Raw genomic sequence first — 16,333 nt, 5'->3', positions numbered from 1 at the left:
ACTACTGATACCCTTCAGTGAATGTTCTTCATAGTCCACTCTAAAGTCCACGAAGTCAGGAACTTTAGGCATTTTATTCTTTGTTGGAATGTGGAGGAGTATTTGCAACAGAATATGCTCAGTTAACCTTTGGTAAACAAGAGACTCAGTGCTCTCCAAATAATGGAACTGGATCATGAAGGCTTTAATATGCTTTGTATCTATAGAGATGCTGTATGGAGAAAGATAGTATTATGCTTCAAGTGGAATATTTATGGAAACTCCTGGAGTAATTGATTCAAGGCATGTTGATGTACATACACTTGTATTCCCAGCACAGGAGAGGCTGAAACAGAAGGATTGCCATGAGATTAAGGCAAGCCAGGCTACATAATGAGTTTTAGGTTGGTCTGGGCTACAGAGTGAGACCCTGTCTCAAAGCAAAAAAAAGATGGGTTTGATAATCTCACATAATGAGAACATTTCCTTATACTTTATAAGGTACTGCCAATTTTGCATTTAGTGTGAGTAAAGAACCTATGCTTTGCTTGTATGATCCATAAATTTGCCTTTGTTTCTGCTTTGGGTCCAAGGACATTCCATTTTGAGAGACAACCAAGGGTACATGCCAAATATTTAGTAACTCAAGGTGTAATTACCAAGCTTTAGAATGGAGCAGGAGACTAAAGGCCGCAAAAGGCCTTCAGGCCATCTGTGACCAGGCCCTGGTGGAGAGGGCCTTTTTCTCATTTCTTCATTTTAAATAGTGTAGAAATTGTTTAATTAGCATACTTGATAATCACAAAGGAAATAATAGTAATGAAAAACAAGTATTTACTAGTTGTACATGTTAAAAAAGAGTCTTAGTAAGTGTTGATAAGGATAACTATTTTTTTGTTTGTTTTTTGAGATAAGGTTTCTCTGTGTAGCTTTGGGACCTTTCCTGGAACTCACTCTGTAGCCTAGGCTGGCCTTGAACTCACAGAGATCACCTGCCTCTGCCTCCCGAGTGCTGAGATTAATGGCATGTGCCACCACCGCCCATCTAAGGATAACTATTTTTACTTAAACAGTGCCTTCACTGGACCACAACTCCAGAATCAGAAAAATAGATAACACATTCAAAGGCTAGGCTGTAGTTTGCAATGAAAGAACTTATAAACAGTTTACCAAGAAGAATTAGCAAAAGGCATGAACAGTTAACATCCTGGATTCTCTCTACAGAGTTTTTCTGCACCGAGAGAGGGTGGGGGGGGGGAGAGGGAAAGTCCATCTTTGTTAGTAATCCAAGGAAAAGCCCATCCCTGCGAAGTGAAGATTAAATGCAGTTCCAGTGGGTGGAAGGCACTGGATGACTGAGCCTGTGTGTCTGCTCTCAGGTGACTGACTTCGGCTTGGCGGTTAGGAAGCATGGCTCCAGGAGTGAAAGCATGATGCAGACCACATGTGGCACTCCTATCTATATGGGTAAGTGAGGAGACTTGAAAAAGTCAGAACACCTGAAGGTGTGGTAGCCCAAACCTGTAAGCTCAGCATTCAGGAGGCTGAGACAGGATTGCCATAGGCTACATATTTAGATAATCACATGCCAATGAGTCCACAGCCCTTATTACCCTGTCTGTCTCCACCATCTCCCCTCTCACATCCCAATAATTTCCAGTGCTTTCCGTCACCCAACTCAACTGTGCTTGAGTCATACAGTGTGCGTGTGTGTCTTCTGTTCCGCAGGATGACTTTGCTATTTTATCCTTGTTGTTGTATCAGTGGTTTATCTGTTTTTATTGCTGAAAAGTATACTTTGTTCATTGCTTTTTTTTTTTGCCTACTTGATGCATAAAGTTTTTAAATTGTTTTATCTTACTTGGGAAAAGGCTACTTTAGATTCTGTTCATATCCTCCCATTGGCAAAAGACATCTGGTCTGTAGTTACATGGGGAAAATATATCCAGGCACCCTGAGTTTTATGGCTGCTTATTAGTTGTCTACACTGATAACAAGTGAGAGAACAAGAGGGAAGACAGATGGTTTGCGGAGCTTTGCTGACTTCCTAAATGGCTCCTTGGCACAGCTATTCTGGCTTCTGCCTCCCCGAGGGCTGGGATGACAGTGCACGTAGAAACGCCCCTGATAATTAGGAAGATGGGGAAGTGGAGGCCAGAGTCCTGGTCCCTGCTGTGCAGTGGGAAGGCAGCCCTCACCGAATCTCACCTTGGAATTCGCCTTCATGCCAGACCGTTCCATGGAACAACTTGCACTTTGCTGGTTCTGTAATTAAAGTTTTGCATGCAGTTAAAGACTGCAAGCACACACAATAATTGCAAAAAGAGGAATGCTGTCAATTTTCAATTATTTGGAGGCAGATTATTTAATTTGTGAAGCGTTATAGCTTAGCCTTTTCTCATTCTCCCGTGTATCTGTTGGCTTCTTTTGGTTATTTTTCCATCCCTTTAGTCATAGAGAGTAGAGAAAACAAAATTCCATTTGTTTTTAGTAGTTGTTATGAAAGAGTGTGTGTGCGTGCACACTCAAGTGTGTGCACTCACTTGTGAGGGCATACATGCAAATGGACAGTGTGTTAGTGGAGGAGACTGGGAGCGCTTTCTCAATAAGCACACAACTTTCCCATAGGAAACTCTCCAGAGTGTGCAACTGCAGTCAAGTCTCCATGTTTTCCACCTTTACTGACAGAGGGCGTCAGACCTGCAGGACTGGCTTATAGGATTCTGAACACAATTTATTGTGCAAAAACACTTAGTAAATTTTAATGTTCTTTTGAAATATATACATGTATCTTATTTTCTGTATTTGTGACTGTGTTTTCATTTTCTTTAAAGAAAGATATCCATTTGTAAAAGTAAAGTAGATCTATTCCTCAGTATCATATTGGCTTTTTAAAAAGCCAGCCACTATAAAGCAAAACCCTAAAACCTCATCTTTAAAGTGTGTGCCAGCTTAAGGTTAAAGGCACAGTGCTGCTTTGAGAGGCTGTTTGAAGGGACCCTGTTGTGACAATCAGAGAGCACCGAATTGAGTCACACATACTTGGAACCTCATCCTGCACTGGGACTCATTGATGTTTTGACCCAGTCTGATGTGAGCGTGCTTTCTATCTCAGTTTTCTTACCTAGAAAATGTGAGAAATAATATATATTCTGTCATAATAGTGCTATGATATTATTATTATTATCATCATTATTCTACTGAAGTGATTCATAACCACAATATTAGCTTTTCTATGAATTCAGATTGGCCTTGATTTAAATAATATTTACTTAAGTTGTGTGTTTCCTTCTATTTGGGGGAAAGTCTAAGATATTATTGTCTTCTAACTACACAACCTTTGTAAAATGACTTAATCATTCCACAGGAATAAAGAACTGCACCTTTAGCCACACAGTTTATGCCATTGTCCCATTAGGAGCTAATTGATAGGAGGGAGGATTTGGTGACATCAGTTGGAAGGCCTGTACATTATTCATTCAGCATCTGCTGTTGGCTCCTTTTTTCCCCTCTGGAGGAATAAATTACAACACATCAGCACGTATTTCATGCTTTGTATTTAAGCAATTAAAAGTCATTTATTGTATTATTAATATTATTTTATTTCTGCTTACTTGGCAGCCCCAGAGGTTATCAATGCCCATGAGTACAGCCAGCAGTGTGACATTTGGAGCATAGGTGTCATAATGTACCTTTTGTAAGTAGCCGGTGGAATGTCCTGGGTAAATAAAAGGGAAGTCTCTGATGGAGATTGACATAGATTTTAAATTAAAACTAAACAATGTATTTTTAAAGGTGTCATTTAAAATCGAAATCAGGATGTTGCTCTGATTGCTTTCTCACTAGTTTTCAGGATCACCTCCTAAGTGATTTATTTATTCAATGCTATACATTCACAACGTTCAATTTTGCTTTGCACCGATCTACAAATGCAAGAGTGTCCCACATAATCCAAGCTAAGTGGAAATCTGTCCTTCCTGATCCCTTGCTGCAGCTTAGAGCTTCACCTGTAACCCATCAGGAATAGGGAAGTAGGGCCAACTAGCCTTAGAGCTGCCCACATGTACAGGCAAGGTTAGGTTGAGGTTGCTTCAGGATTTAGAGAGTGTTTTGTACTTCCCAGTTCCCTGGGCACCGTGAAAGCCTCAGGAATTCTTGCTCTTCCTTTCCTCTTGCTCTCATGATTCAATCAAATCCTAAATCCTGGAACATTTACTTGTGAAGTGTTCTCACCTATTCCCGGTGAGAACCTAGTCTTCTCTCTTTGGCCTTGTCATTTCAGGATCTTTCTGGCTGTCTTCCTGCTTCTGTTCATCCTCCACTTCATCTGCTATTTACACTGCTCACGGATTATTGTCTGCATCATACTCCTTCTGGACGAAAGCCCTCTAGGTCCATCTGACACAGTGTGACTTAGCAGACCGTTCACAACCTCACTCTAGCTCTCTTTTCCAGGCTTGGGCTGCCTATGTGTTTTCATGTACCTGCCTTTCTCTGTGATGACTCTAGGCTACTCTTTATTACTCACGTTCTGCATTGCATGTTGTGTGTATGATTTATGTGTGCATTCGCAAATGTGTGTGCCATGAGTGCTTACTTTTTTTTTCTCTGTGAACTTTTCTCATAGGTTGGCCAAATACTAAAGCTTTCTGTTTTCCTAACTCTTACCTTACCACAGAAAATATATATTTATTATGTATAAACTTTTTCTTCATTTAACAGAGGATTTAAGGCATCATTTTAAAAAAATTATACAAAACATAACACTCAAATAAAAACAATGTGGCTGGGATGTTAGTTGGTAAAATGCCTGCCCAGCACACAAGAGTTGCATATACCAGGTGTGGTGGTTCATGCCTACAACTTCAGCACTAGGGAAATGGAGGCAGGGGATCAGATCTTAAAGGTCACCCTTGGCTACATAGTCTGCTCCAGGCCACATGAGACTGTCTCAATATGACAATAACAGTACTAATATAAAAATATTTAAGCAGTAAGTTTTGTTTGTACACATGTACCTTTGATAGCACTCATTGTGATGTATGAACAATAACACTTTTTTTTTCTTTTGGTTTTTTGAGACAGGGTTTCTTTGTGTAACAGCCCTGGCTGTCCTCAAACTCACTTTGTAGACCAGGCTGGCTATGAACTCATGGAGATCCGCCTGTCCCTGCCTCCCAAGTGCTGGGACTAAAGGTGTGCACCTCAACCTTCCGGTGAATAATAACACTTTTAAACACCAAATTATATGGTAATATTACAATATTCTATTGATCATATCTATTTTCTTTGTTTTAAGTTCTGTGAAAGACAGTTCAAATTATTCATCTTTGCATCCCTGGCATCCGATACAACAGTCAGCCCATATTCAGTACTCAATTCACTTGTTAAATTGAATTAAGTGAATTTTTAAGAGGTGTTCTGAAAAGTTAGTGGCCATTGTTGTGTCTTTGGGTGACTCTGAATACTTTAATGTCAATGCAACATTAGTTTTATGGTCATGTTGGAGATTTTGCTGTGCACTATCTCTTCCATATCGTGTCTAAATACTAACATCACTGTAGTTCCATCTTCACAGTTGTGTGAAATGGGATACACAGGCAGCAGAAGCCAGATGATGTGACTGCGGCTGTAACTGGGTTGGTTCACATGTGTCATTGCTTAGACAGCGTAAAGTATGAATGGATTCATAAAGCTTTGTGCCGATTAGAATCATGGGGCAGAAATCCTGAGTTTAGTCTTTAATTAACATGTAACTATTTAAATAAATCTTTTATACTCTTAAGACTGTCTTCAAAAGTCCATATTAATCTGCATAAAGAATCATCTACACAATCCATATGGTGTTTGCTACTCTTTGAATTTGCTGTTAAGGAAAGCAAGTGTATTACTTACCTTTCATTTTTTTTCCTTTTTCTTAAGTATCTAATTTGAATGTTTCTGCTCCAGAGTGTGGTTGCACATCATTGTAATGGCATCTTCCTTTCTTCGCAGAAGATTCTCACTTAGCTCACCAGTGCCTACCCATTAATCTGTTTGAGCCTTGTGGCACTAGAAATAATTCTCTTTACCCTGAGCACAGTACCTTCTCCATGAGGGCTACTTCCTTGTTTATCAGTTAACTCAGATTCCTTTCTACTTAATTGAACAATGATAACATACTTTCTGAAGGTGAAATTAACATAAATAAATGCTCTCTATGGTTCCTATCCTCTGCTGTCCTGATTCCTATGAATGCAGCAGAAAACAACAGGAAACTTTAAGAGGCATTTTTCACGTCTTGGATTCCCTTTTCTGGACGTGCTAGGAAATTGCTGTCATAAAGTTCCATATGCTGCTGATTGACCAACCATTAGATACATTTTGCGTAAATAAAATTGCAAAGGACAGAAAAAAGTGGAAAATTTAAAATGTAGCCCTTAAGCTATAGTCGCTTGCAGAGGCTGCTAAGAGATTGGGGGCCATGCATATCACTGCTTGATAACAGGCTCAATGAGCTGGGCCTTAGCTGGCCTGTACTTGTTATAATAGATAGTAAGTGTCCATACAACCATTTTTCTGGTTATTTCCTTTTTGTGTTCTATGGCTTTTAAAATTCCATTTTAAAACTAAGCAATAGTAAACCAAGTAAGAAGAAAGAAGTGTCAGAATGAGCTTGAGAAATAAAAAGTATTAAAGTAAGAATTTGTAGGACAGCTTGACAAATCCTGATCCCCTAACAAGAAGCTCTTGCAGGAGAGGCTCTCTGCTTCTCCAGATCGTGTCCTTGACTGCTGGTTCCTTCATTGTCATTGTCATTGTCATAAAATACCAAATTTTAGTTTGGTCAGAAAATGTTCACAATTGAATTTTTAAAATAAAACTTCTAAAATATAACTGAGGAAAGTCAGTAAAAATATAAAATGTGAAAGACTTAGGCTGTATTATACTGAGAACAGACTGCACCTTGGCAAGTATAATGAATGGAATAATGCCAGTTTGTTTTTAGTAAAGATGGAAGGTCTATGCCTGAGAGTTGAGGCGTTGACATGCCAAGCTGACTTTGCAGTGTCACCTTTTGCCTGGGTCTCCCTGGACATACCTGCTGCTTGTCTTTAGATGTTGGGGTTGTTGTTGATGACTATGTTAACATTTACTGAGAATGTACCTGAGGCACCGAACTCAACTCGGAAGTGTACTGTTATAGTTCTGGCTTGGATCAGCTAATGACTCAGCTTGGTTGGCTTGTCCCCAAGCTCTGCTAAAAGAAGCCAACACAAAAGTCCTTGTGTTATAGATGCAGGAAGGCCCATGCTTGCTTTACCCATGGTGCTTGGGCTGTACTGCTGTTGGCTTTTTGTTTACCCAGTGTCTGCCCTTTCTCACTGATGATTTTCATCCTGACCTTCCTTTGAATACTATTATGGAAGATACAATTGTGCCTGTTTTAATCCCTTTCGGTTTTGGCTCAGAATCTACAGAAATTCCCAGGGTTATTTTTTGGTTTTATTTTATTTTATTGTTACCATTACTAACAGTTGATATATTATTTACCACAGACAAAACTCTTGCCTGGACATTAAACTCTTATGAGTGTTGACAGTCTTTGATAACCATTTATGAGCTCCTATAATCTGGTGTACAATGTGGATTTTAAGTGGCGACCTCCCTTTGCTCATGCCACTGTCTTTCTGTACTCAACCCTCACACATCTTCCTGCACTGTAACCCTTAATCCTAGTGTCTCCCCCCCCACAGAAGCCTGGGGCATTTGCAGGTCTGAGTGCACTGACCTATGCACTGAGATGAGACCAGCACTGAGCTGGATAGCCCTATGGCTTCCACTCTCCAGCCAGAGAGGCACCTTCTCTTCTTCCGTCCATTACTTACCTGCAAAGCATCCCTGCTTCCAAGTCCCGCAGAAAGTTAATCTTTAGTGATCTTATGTTGAAAACATTTGAACAAATGACTGCCTTTGTTTAGACTGTGTGGAGAGCCACCCTTTTTGGCAAGCTCGGAAGAAAAGCTCTTTGAATTAATAAAAAAGGGAGACCTACGATTTGAACATCCAATCTGGGATTCCATAAGTGATTCTGGTGAGTATGGATTTGTTGTTATTTACTAAATCAAACAATTAATATAAGGAAATTGGCCACTAATAAAACCTTTGTTAATCTCTGGTTAATCATAAAATCTACTTTAGAATTAAATGATATTTGCTCGTGGAAATAGTTTTACCTTCACTGTGCTTGTTCATGGTCCATGCTTCCAGAAACAAAACAAAACAAAAAAATACCAATTAAAAAATTAAAGTGAAAACTTGCTGTTGTGTGCCCAACTTTCACTAGAAATCATTAATCCGGGTAACCCAGCAACAGAAGTTATTCAACTTCTATTTTTTTTAGGCTTATGTATTGATGATCCTTGGCGTCCTTTGTGTTACGCAACCATAGCCTAAATAAATGGGAAATGAGTAATTTTTGTATTGATTTGTATTTTTAGTGGTTTTGGGGTGTGTGTGTCTCTCTCTGAGTTGTCTCAGTTTTTTGGTGTGTACTTGAACAACCCTCCTGCCTCAGCCTCTCAAGTAGCTGGGGTTACCAGCCTGTGCCACCATGTGCAGCTGATGTGTGCCATTAACTGAGGTTATGAGAAATAAGATTTCAAAGTTTTCTCCCCTTTATTTGCAGCAAAAAATGTTTTGAAACAACTTATGAAAGTAGATCCTGCTCACAGAATCACAGCTAAGGAACTTCTAGATAACCAATGGTTGACAGTAAGTTATGATACTCCTTTTTAAAAAAACTTTTTTTCTGACATCACTCATTTTACATGGTCTTATAGTCTTGAAATAGTCAATTAGTTCCATCTTCTGACAAGTTAAAAAGGAATAGTGAGTCTTGACACATTTCTGAAATGGGCAGTTCCAAATGGTTATGACTGTCACTACAGTTGCTTGTATGCATTTATAGACATTCAAATGAACTTTGTTCTTGTCACAGAGGCTTCATGGCCAGGAGAAGGGAGCTGAGAAATGTCTTATGAAACCTATGCAGAGTGAGGCAGTCCGAACAGGTTCCAGATGTAAAGCTCTAGAGCCAGTTATAGCTCACTCAGCTCTTTGAGTCCAGAGAGTCTTTGGGGGACCTTGGAAAACATGTTTCCAAATACTTTGTTACCTAGGCTGAAATATTTAGTCTGTTTATTTGCATGTTGCTATCCACCATTAGACTTCAGACCTTGGTGCAGACACTTGGGCCTCTGTATTCCTACGCCAGAACAGGACCCAATCACAGCTGGAACGTGGGCAATCTTTAGCTGGAAACACTGCTATCTAGTTAAGTGTGTGTTTTTTCCCTAGATTTCTGTGTTAGTCACCATTCACATCTAATGAGATGTGAAGGAAACATGTGGTCTTCTCCTAAATGGAGTAGGCATGGTGTTCTTCGTGCCTTTCCTCCTTCCTGGTGACTTGGAATGTGATGGCTAGTGATTGAGTAGCCATGCTGGACAACAAAGCAGAACTACAAACAGGGGTTGATAAACAACAATAAAATACAGGTCACCAGGGCTTATAGTTCACAAAGTCACTATGCCAGTTCATTCCAGAAATTTTTTGTTTGACAAGAAAGTAAATTTCTTCTATCTTTAGGGCACTTTGGAATATGCAAGCAAGCCTAATCCTAGTTATTACAATTTTCAATAAACAGTGAATTACTGAATAATGAATGATTTCTTTTGAGTGCACAATTCACTGTCATAAGGTCCATAGAGGTCATAAGAAAAGCCCAAGACTTGATATTAGAAGTTACTAGCATTATATGAGCTTGTTATTGACAGTATTCACTAAAAATTAAATATATATTTAGCTAGACACTGTTTTAGATACCAAGGATGCAAATACAATTATATTTGAAATGAAAATTATTTGTGTAGTTATATTCTTAATAAAGCCATCCCAGGCATTATGTGGGCAATGACTTAGAGAAAGAGAATTTGGTAAATATTGAGGTATCATTTCTGAGAGCTGGTGGCAGTTTAGCTATGATAGTAACAACAGAAACAAAGAAAAACACATGTGAGATCCAGGATTTAGAAGTGTGAATGAAAGGGCTGTGGCTATAGCTCAGCTTCAGGGTCCTTGTATAGCATGCCAAAGCCCCGGGTTTGTTTGATCTTGAGCACTGGAGAAAAAGAGAGAGATGGCAGAGGGGTGAGGAAATGGGAACCACAGAATTTGATGATGAATTGCATGAATAATAAAGACATGGGAGAAATACTGAATGAAATCTAGATTTTACATCAACTGGTTGAACAGTGGTTCCATTTATTGACATGCAGACAGCTATGGAAAAGTAGATTCTCCCTATAGGACTTGGGTGGTGAGTCAAAAGCTCTGAATTGGGTGTGGTAAGTTTAAAATGCCATGTGATAGGAAAGTAGATGTGTCAACTAGATAAGTAGATATAGGTCTGAAACTGGAATTATAAACTGGGGAATCATGAGTACATAGATGCCACGTAAAACCACCAGGCTTAAGAAATAAATTAAGAGTCATGGAAAGACAGAAGAGGCCTCACAACATGCTTTTAACACTACAACATCTAGAAGAGGCCCAGATAAGTTTAGATGCCATAAATATCTTATGGTATCAATTTTAAAAATCTCTAATTTTCTTTTTACAATTTTGAACCATTTCTTTGAATAACAATTCTTTTTCTTTAAGGCTAAACCATGGCATTCTCTCAGGAATGTAGTATATCTGCCCTCTTCTGTAACTATTTTGATCTCTTCTAGGATTCTATGCTGTAATTATTTCTGGCCTAGCAGCGAGATCACTGTAAAAAGTATGGAGTAGATCTGTAGTAGAGGAAAATAAAAAGTTGTAAAACAGATGGCGTGCTTTAGAAATTTGTCTTTTCAGCATCACACAACATTCGGGTTTGGCCATTTAATTATTTGTTTTCTAATTAGTACAGCTTTATTTCTGGCTTTGGTCATTTTTCCAGAAGTCTCCATTTTCAAGTCTCTAACATTTGTCTCTCTGAAGTCTTTGCCAAATGGATAGAAAGTGACAGATATTGTGTGCTATATTGGACTCTCCTAAGTTCAGTGCATGAAATTTAGAATGCTGGCATTTGACAAGCTTCTGAAAGGCATGACTCGTCTCTCCCCAACACTTGAAGTCTCCCTTCCTGTAATTCCTGTACTCTGTTTGAAATAGTCTAAAGCGAACAAGATGACTCCCTCAGAGCCTCGCTGCTTCGTATCAGAGCCTACTTTTCTCAATACCTAATTCTTGGTAACATTTTCTTTTCAAAGAGCTTTATTGGACAAAAATGTCTCTAGTTTAGCCTATGTATTGTGCATTTTGAAGCATGGTATATATCTTAAAAGTATTCCAAGAAAAAGAAATTTTTTTCTCTATACATTTAAGTGAACAGAATTTCAAATAAACACTAAGTACTGCCATGGCTTCAAAAGCTGAATGGCAGATGTGAAGAAAAGCAGCTGAGGTACCATCAGCAGGGCAGGTTTGAAGAGGCCTCCTCTGGCTGGGGACGCACTGCTATTTTCTGCCCGCAGCTCCCCCTTCCTCTTTCCTATCATCATCAGGTCAGGAGACGGGCACCTCTTACTAGACCTTGTGGGTGACCTCTCACTTTCTTCAAGTCCCTAGATCACAGGCTAACACTAAGAATTTACATTTTTAAAACACATCTCTGAGAAATTTCTTCTGACCTCTTATATTTTGGGACCACTGGCATAAAGAGAATGTATATTAGAAAAATTATTTTTCTTCTGCGGCTTTTAAAAAGACAGCTTCTAGTTCTGGGCTTTACTAGAATTTTTCATACATGGGTAAATCGTTCAACATGTTTTTAAGTACATGCCGTTACATCACAGACCCACTAGCAGCCCCTCCCTCCCCTAGAAACCCGGCCCAGTCCAGCTGTGGCTCTCTCTCTGTCTTTGGAATGCAGAGTTGGTAAGCAAGGATGCTGTGTTATGGCCTTTCAGTCTCCCCCTCCTGCAGCTACAGGATAAGTCTGTGGTCCTACATAGTCCTGCCCCTGTGCCCTTGACTTGTAGGCCAACCTAGATCATGAAGCTTGTCCACACCTCTACCCCCTGAAAATAGAGGAGTCAGGAACTCCCTTTGTTCTTTGGAACTGAAGGATATGTCTGTCCCTTCAGGCCCCTGTCACGCTACACATGGTGGTGTTTCTCCTAATGCATCTCCTCTGGAAGAGAAGACTGTTTTCAAGGCCTCATTGTGCTGCCTCTGGTCCTGACGCTCTGTCTATTCTAATGTTCTCCCACTGGACCATGTCTGTCAATGGTTGTGAGGCCCTTTCCTACAAAAGTTCACCCTCATGAGTCATTATGTGTCAGCTCCTTACTACAAACTTTCTTTTCTCTCTTCACCACTTAGCATTCACCACATGTCAGGCTTTGCTAGATAATGAAAATGTAGTATACATAAAAGGCATGGTTTCTGACATGAGGAGCTTACAACCTAGTAAAGAAAGCAAGTCGTACATAACTTTCAGTGCAAGGAAGAAGACACAGGGGATTTTAGTGGTCAGAAGTAGAGGGATTGGTGTTAATGGAGCCAGGAAATTCAATCTGAAGGGCAGATAAGATGCTGAAGGAAATGAATGGGAAAGGAAACCAGGGAAGTAAAGAGAGCTGGGATTTAATCCCAGATCAAAGAGTTTTACCTTCACTCTGTAGTGAAGAGCAATTGTATGTGAGGCTGACTTGCCAAGGTGGCTTATTTTAAATGAGTCAACATCCATTCAAATATTGACCCCAATCTTAACAAGTATCATTTGACCTTACATTTTCAGGAACTGTCAGGATACAAAGATGAACAACACAATCTCTCCTATAAGCCGTTGCCCATGAGTTGAAGTATGCACTTTGCTCTGAGGCCACACTTTGCAGAGGCACTGGTGACCAAGGTTCAGGGCCAGTTCCCGGATAGTCTCTCCCATTGTGCAAACAGGGCCCTTGTTCATTAATTTACAAATTGTTATTCAAGTTTTAGCCGTTAGCTTTTGACCTTTAGCCTTGATAGACACACCCATAAGAGGGTGGAAATGTTATGGCGCCTAACTAATTGTGGGCTATTTTTTTCCTCCTATGTATTTTCTTCCTAAACATTTTAGATTCCTTCTGCCATTCTACTACACAGTTTCTCTTGAATTCTAAATGATCTTATCCATACATATGCATGCATCTATGAATATGTTGTTGCATCCCTAGTTAATGAAACTTTCAATAAAATTATGTTAGGAAGAGGCACATGAACTAGGACACAAGACTTAGTATTCAGTTATTGATACATACTGAAAAATGAAACAGATATTTATTGAATAACTGCTATATACTGAAGGGGACTTGTGGGCCAGTCTCTGCCTGTGGGTTCTCCACAGTCTAATAAAGGATTTAAAGCAAGACACGGGCAGATCTTGTAAGGAGGAATCGTACATCCTACTGGTCAGCAGTACTATGCAATGAGAATAACTGGGATAGTATTTTAAGTTCATCAAGGGAAAAATAACTTTAAACCTAAAATTTTATATCCATCAAATGGTCATTGACATGAAAAGAAATAGTGAAAGTATTTTTAAATAAGCAAGACTTCAGAGAGTCCAGCCCAGAGGCCCACACTTAGCACACTTGATGAAAATGTTCAAAGGAGCTGAATGCACGGGTGTCTTTACACACCTTGTATAAGGGTTATTGGTGTCTTAAGCAAAACAAGAAACAATGCCAAAGAAAAGAAAATATGCTCATAATAATCCAGAATTCAAAGTTCAGATAATATGAATGTCATCTCAACATTAGGAGCACTGGGGAGGGAGTGAAAACATGGACTCTTGTGAAGCTGAAAAAGAAGACTACATAGATGTTGGAGTTTAAAGTACTGAAGGATTAAAAGGAGACACATGGTGGAACAGTTGAAATAATAAACTCAGATGATAGGAGCATGTCCAAATTTAGAGATAATTATAAACAAATTGATTTAAATGCCCATTTTAAGATAGAGTCTCAAATTGAATTTTAAAAATTTAGCTACTTATAAGAAACACATTTGTTTTAATCTTTTACTAAATTTGTTCCTTGACTATTCCATACATGTGTGTAGGTAATTCATTCTGATTTTCTGAACTTAAAATTTCAGAGGAAAAAAGCCTAACAGAGTAAACCAAGATAAAATAATTAGAAAAGAGTGGAAATGAGCCAAGGATGCAAAGCAGAACAGAGCCTGGCAAGGGCCATCTTTTAAAGGATAAGCAAAGTAGAGAAACTATTAAGAAATTTATTTATTTTATTTGTATGAGTGTTTTTCCTGCATGAATATCTGTGTGCCATGTGTATGCATCCATATGGTGGCTCACATCCCTCTGTAACTTGAGTTCCAGGGGATGTAACACCCTCTTCTGGCTTCTTGGGGCATTATATGCATGTGGTACACATACAGACAAGTGGGCAAACAGTTACATACATAAAATAAAATAAATTAATCTTTAACGAAAGGTCTTTTTCTTACAGATTTGTAGTTCTATGTGTATTCTGATTATGAACCCTTTGTCATCTATATATAAGCACACACACACACATGCATATATGTGTATATAATTTCCCTCTTGTCTATTATGTATCTCTTCCACATCTTACTGCTGTCTTTGGTGAACAATTATAACATTGGTAAAAATTCCATGTATCATTTTTTCTTGTATATAGTTAATAGTCTTTGTGTCCTGCCCAGTAATTTTCTAGCCCCCTGCCCCAAGATCATGAAGACAATCTCCTATGTTTCCTCCAGAAGCTTTTCTAGTTTTAGCCTCACATTTAGATCTTTGCTGCATCATGAAGTACTTTCCACAGGTGTTGTAATGTAGGAATCAAGGTTCCTGATTACCCATGATAGGATATACAATGGTCTTGGCAATGTCATTTTGAATGAAAAAAAAATCTAAGGCCTGATACTCATTTTATCAAGTTAAAACAGCTAGAGAAAAATTCTACTTTGAATACACATAGGTATCATTAAAATATAAACAAGATATCAAGGAAATGGCAGTCCCCTCAGGAAGACAGGGTAGAGGAAAATCAAGTAGATGGATGCAATTTAGTATCCATTTTCCACTTGTATAGTAGAAATGCATTACATTATAAATGAGTGAATAAATGGAAGTCAATCTTTGGCTGGATTAATGATAAAAATGCATTTTGAACAACAAGGATATAAATGCTGTTCCAGTGCACCCAAAGCCCAGGGAAAGGTATTTAGAATCATATAATAAAATAAATCACAAAAATGATTCTGAATGCTCTACCTTCTAAGAATTTAATTAGGTCTTTCTTCATTTTTTGTTGGAAGCAAAGACATAAAGCATCCCATTTCTAAAAGATTTCCCACCAAGTCGTTAGGCTCATTTGCTTCCTGAACACCAACACAGAAACTTTGAACTGTCCTTGGTACTTCAGGAATTAAATATACATATAAAGTATTACTTTATATATATACATATATAAATATTTATATGTAAATATATAGTTATAATACATTACTTTATATATACCTATATAAAGTATATATATAAAGTGTGTGTATATTAAAGTGTATGTATATATATATTATATATAAAGTAATAATAAAAATGGTGAGAACTATGCCTTCTTTTTCTTGTGAAGTGGAAGAAACTGACTTAAGGGGAAAAGCATGAAGAGGATTATTACAAATCCTTCCTCAAGCAGATCAAGGGTCCTGAAACTGATTCCCCAAGCCATCTCTGCCCACACATCCCTTGGAAAGCCTTCTGTACAGCCAGGTGTGTGCACACCCCAGTTTGAAGAGTGTTGGTTTGAAGTATATTGAGTTTGAAGGCTCAGTTTTACCTCTTAACTAGAAACTCAGCTGGCAGTTAGAGATGCACCTCCGTAATACAGTAATTTCCCAGGCTCCTTCCTCCTGAAGGCTAGGAGTACCAACATTGTCCTCATCCACTCATTTGCTGCTACACTCGTGAGAAATCAATAGGCTGACTGTCTTCAACATGAAGCAGCACACTGCTGCTTACCTTAGTGGCCCCTTTTTCCATCCCAGCCATCAGGGTGACTGATCATTTAGTGGTTGTGCAGCTCTCTACAGTTTAACACATGCTTCTTACATTGCTAATTAGTACTATGGAATCCATGGGATTGTCCATGGTAAATGGTTTAAATAGTGAACAAAACAGGAAAACTAACATTCTACCTCTCACATTACACAAATAGGTTCATAGTCTGTAAACTGCTCTTTTTCACTTAGTATATATTGGGAAGATTCTCTTAAGAAAAAGTACAATGTTGTATCTCAA

At 38.7% G+C, this 16,333-nt stretch overlaps 1 protein-coding gene across 3 annotated transcripts in view; it reads left to right on the top strand.

Moving 5' to 3' along the window:
- Stk33 (serine/threonine kinase 33) overlaps nucleotides 1–16,333 on the top strand; it is a 180,126-nt gene that overhangs the window by 127,129 nt on the left and 36,664 nt on the right. For all 3 annotated transcript variants that reach the window (XM_015997283.3, XM_015997282.3, XM_076549974.1), the window contains 4 exons: nucleotides 1,359–1,446; nucleotides 3,601–3,676; nucleotides 7,941–8,053; nucleotides 8,648–8,733. In XM_015997283.3, coding sequence (XP_015852769.1) covers nucleotides 1,359–1,446; nucleotides 3,601–3,676; nucleotides 7,941–8,053; nucleotides 8,648–8,733 — 363 coding nt within the window. The remainder of the gene's footprint in view (nucleotides 1–1,358; nucleotides 1,447–3,600; nucleotides 3,677–7,940; nucleotides 8,054–8,647; nucleotides 8,734–16,333) is intronic.

This window comes from Peromyscus maniculatus, chromosome 1, assembly GCF_049852395.1.
Source record: "Peromyscus maniculatus bairdii isolate BWxNUB_F1_BW_parent chromosome 1, HU_Pman_BW_mat_3.1, whole genome shotgun sequence".
Taxonomy (NCBI): Eukaryota; Metazoa; Chordata; class Mammalia; order Rodentia; family Cricetidae; genus Peromyscus; species Peromyscus maniculatus.
Note: the sequence above shows the minus strand (reverse complement) of the source record. Positions and strands in the feature narration are given on the sequence as shown.